This window comes from Aphis gossypii, unplaced genomic scaffold, assembly GCF_020184175.1.
Source record: "Aphis gossypii isolate Hap1 unplaced genomic scaffold, ASM2018417v2 Contig00447, whole genome shotgun sequence".
NCBI lineage: Eukaryota > Metazoa > Arthropoda > Insecta > Hemiptera > Aphididae > Aphis > Aphis gossypii.
Window position 1 is genome coordinate 150,256 of NW_026083109.1, and position 4,387 is coordinate 154,642.

Consider the following 4,387-nt stretch of genomic DNA (forward strand, 5'->3'; position numbering starts at 1 on the left):
AAAATTAAAAATCGTTAGTCAGCGTTTTTAGTTCAAATTTTTACGAAGTCTGTCGAAAACGCGAAAATTTGCAAGTAATTTTGAAGTTGAAAAATCATAAAATTTTTTTCTTTTATAACTAAGTTTTGAAAATTTGGTACAAGGTTCTCCATACATTTTTCTTCTAATATCTGTAAAAAAAAACTTTACCGGATTCAGATAAAAAAATTTTATGAGTGTTTGAAATTTAAATTTTTACAAAACCGCGTTAAATAACGGTTTAGCCTCAAACGATTTTTGATATTTGTTATTATTCAAAAAGTATAAGTCGTAGATACTTGAAAATTTTACCAGTTATTAAGATTGGCATTTTCTTTACATGATTTAATTTTAAAAATATTTTGCGTTTTTTGAGCTATTTATAGACAACTGAAATTTTCAACTTTTCTGAAAATTTTTTTTTGAAGTGTCGATAAAATTTTTTTGGCCCTATCAAAATACTTGAAAATTTTATACAAAAATCCTCATATGTTATTCTTATAGTGATTAAAAAATTATAAGAATACATAGTCACAATTTTTTTTATTATTAATAGTCGAATTTGGGAATAAAAGAAGATAATTCATAAAATTATATTATTACATTTTACATTATTAAACCTATTGTCTATTATTATACATTATTCGAAATGGGCTGAGATTTACAATGGACATTTTTGTTTATAAATGGTTGCTTTTCATATGCGTGCGCAGACTTATCTAGCAGATGTGGCTATTTTTTTCACCGCCCATCTTCTGATCAACCTTTTAACTTTACCCCCCCACCCAAAAAAATAAATAAAATCTTGTATGTATACTAAAACATTCATAAATAAAACATATTCAATTAAGAAATTAAATATTTAATGTACTGGTAAACAAAATGTATTTAAAATATAATTTTTAAAATTGTAAAGAACTAATCAACGTTGTCCAGCTATTAACATTTTAAATTCTTCAATAACTTCATCATAATTTACTGAGTTTGTAACTTCTTGTTCAATAAACAAATATAATAAAGCGTCCAGTCGTTCTTGATTCATTATTGAACGTAACTTTATCTTCACAATGCTCATTTTAGAAAAGGATCGTTCACAAGAACAACTAGTGACTGGCACAGTCAAAAACATTTATAAAATTTGAAAATTGATTGAAAATTGTAAAACAATCACTTTCATTTAACCAATGTAACCAATAATAGATTATTTTAGTTGATTGTCCTTTCGTAAATTTTTCTGTGTTAGTCATGTTATTTAGTAGTTTAACTTCAGCTTTTAGTTCATTAATATTTGTGTCAAATACATTATTTAAATATTTCAAGTTATTTTACTAGAATTTGAATAGATTAAATTTCCAACAGCTTCAATTAGTTCAAGGCTTTCTTGACTGTAGCAACTGTTTAAACCGGATAACATTTCATTCAAAGCAAAATAATAACATGAATGTTCCATTTCTTGTTTTTTTGTTTGCTTAAAATATTGACTGCTCTGATTATCATCATTTTTACTACAAACTTTTCTTTTTCTAACCTTAGAATTTCAATATTATTTTCATTACACATTTCCAAAGTTTCTTCATATATTTTGTTGTATTCATCATCTACAGATCTATAATGAGTCATTCAAAGATTTTATTAAATCAACAGCTGCTAAGAGATCAAGATCTTTACTCTGTAAACTTGAACTCACTTTTAATATAATTAATAATATTGTTTCTAACATATTAAGGGCAAATGTAAAATTAAAAGATTGCATTTGAATTATTAAGCCATGCGCTTTAGCTCTAATATCTGGAAGCTTAGTTGAATCATAAATTTCTTGAATGGCAATGATTAACACCGAATAATTTGATTTTATAGCTGTTATTACTTCAGATCTATAAGCCCACCTAGTGGTAGATATAGATTGTAATGTCACAAGCTTTATATTTATTTGTCTAGCAGCTTTTTTTAGTATAGCATGTCTAATGCAACTACATTCAATAAAAGCATAAATAACTTTGAAGAAATCAAACACTGCACGATTCTTTCTGCCAATAGAATCGACCAAAACTAAATTCAAGCAATGCGCATAGTAATGAATATACATAAAAGTATTATTTTTTTCTTTGAATTTTGCTTGAACTCCTTTGTTACAACCTGAAATAGTTGCCGCGCCGTCAAAACATACAGCGATAACAGAAGACCAACTTAAGCCTAATTTATTAATTAATACATTATTTATACAATCAAATATAGATTGTGTATCGACTGATGTAAGTCTTTGCAAGCATAAAAAGTGCTCTACTGGTTGATTTAGTTTCGAATAAAAGTAACGAACAACTAGAGACAGTTGTTCGTGGTACCCAACATCACTAGTTTCGTCTGCTATAATTGAATTTTAGATTCTGAACGAAGTGATGAATGTATTGATTTTACATGATGTGTGTTTTTTTTTTTTTTTGTGTCTGTGTACACCATAACTAGTCGAATAATGCTCCAATTTCAAACTATGGGGGTGGTTTCCGATTTAAAAGTGAAAATCCTTGGTGCCTTATAGAGGTAAAAAGTTAACATTTTCCAACAGTTTTCAAAAAAATCGAGAAAAACAAAAAAAAAATGACGGAAAAACGGCAATTTTTACGTAAAACCAGTTTTCGACCAAATCGATTTTTTTTTATGGTTGTAATTCAAAAACTAATCACTGAAAATACTTGAAATTTTCAAAAAATGTTAATGTCAGAGGTATCTAAATAGTTAAATTTTCAAAAAATGTTGACTTTTTTGAGTTATTTATAGACCACTGAAATTTTCGATTTTTTTGAGAAATTTTTTTTAAAGTGTCGATAAAAAATTTAATATAAAGTTCCTTATGAGTTTTTTTCATTGTAGCTAAAAAAAATTAAAAATCGTTAGTCAGCGTTTTTAGTTCAAATTTTTACGAAGTCTGTCGAAAACGCGAAAATTGCAAGTAATTTTGAAGTTGAAAAATCATAAAATTTTTTTCTTTTATAACTAAGTTTTGAAAATTTGGTACAAGGTTCTCCATACATTTTTCTTCTAATATCTGTAAAAAAAAACTTTACCGGATTCAGATAAAAAAATTTTATGAGTGTTTGAAATTTAAATTTTTACAAAACCGCGTTAAATAACGGTTTAGCCTCAAACGATTTTTGATATTTGTTATTATTCAAAAAGTATAAGTCGTAGATACTTGAAAATTTTACCAGTTATTAAGATTGGCATTTTCTTTACATGATTTAATTTTAAAAATATTTTGCGTTTTTTGAGCTATTTATAGACAACTGAAATTTTCAACTTTTCTGAAAATTTTTTTTTGAAGTGTCGATAAAATTTTTTTGGCCCTATCAAAATACTTGAAAATTTTATACAAAAATCCTCATATGTTATTCTTATAGTGATTAAAAAATTATAAGAATACATAGTCACAATTTTTTTTTATTAGCATTTGAAGTTCAAATTTTGACGAAAATTCGTCAAAATTATGAATATTTGCGAAATATTTATGAAAGTTTAAAATTCAAAATATTCTATAATGACTACGAGTTTAATGAAAAATGGGATGGCTCTATGCCATCTTGCTAAAAGCTCTGTATTCTAAATAACATGTGTAACAAATAATTAAATAAGAAAATTATTATTCATAAAATAAGGTTAAGATATTTTGTTTTTTTTTTTTTACTTTGGGTGCTTTAAATAAACTTTTATTTTTTAATCCAATTGATTCTTGTTGTTTGACATCTAAAGCATAACCTGTATTACACCCTGGTACAAAACAGCACTTAACCATTTTTAATGTTTAGGTAAAAAAAATAAAAAATAATAATACAAATTATTTGAAACCTTATCATTGTATACATTGTCTATTTATAAATTTAATATTTTGATGAATTCAATAATAAATAATCATATGGAAATCATCTATGTCCATGTGTTTAATAGCTAATTATAATAATATATTTGTTTTTTATTATTGAACCAATTTTAACCAATATCCCCCTAATTCTGTATATATGTTTTAGATATGATCTAAATCATAAAATAATAAATTATTTGCAAGGAATAATAAATCATGTTTAATTCGAAAAACATACATAATTCCTTTTATATATACTACATGTCTACATGTTATAATTGTAAAATGTAGCACTCTAATCGAACGACGCGCTCCTGGTGGCAGAATAACCGTGCGACTTTTGTCGGGCCACTTTATAAACGGGCGGCTCATAGGACTTTGGTCTCCTTATCTCTAATCTTCATGGTTTGAACATTATAATCTATACAGTGGTACTAATATGTAATTTAAAATTTTCGAAAATAATGTTATATTATTATACATTTATAGTTTATACATTATAGGTAGGTACGTGAT

At 25.8% G+C, this 4,387-nt stretch overlaps 1 protein-coding gene across 1 annotated transcript; it reads right to left on the reverse strand.

Moving 5' to 3' along the window:
• Positions 1-1,624: 1,624 nt before the first annotated feature.
• LOC126554200 (zinc finger MYM-type protein 6-like) lies at positions 1,625-3,805 on the reverse strand. Its single transcript, XM_050209288.1, has 2 exons — positions 3,718-3,805; positions 1,625-2,211 (listed from the first exon to the last, which is right to left on the reverse strand). Exons 1-2 carry the CDS (start codon positions 3,803-3,805, stop codon positions 1,625-1,627), a joined length of 675 nt encoding a protein of 224 aa, XP_050065245.1.
• Positions 3,806-4,387: the final 582 nt, after the last annotated feature.

Excerpts from the sequence above, each read along its gene's own strand:
- LOC126554200 (XM_050209288.1), bottom strand. The coding sequence starts at position 3,805 with ATGGTTAAGTGCTGTTTTGTACCAGGGTGTAATACAGGTTATGCTTTA. Across the intron at positions 2,212-3,717 it reads AATTGGATTAAAAAATAAAA|GCTTAAGTTGGTCTTCTGTT; the intron begins GTTTATTTAAAG and ends TTAATAAATTAG.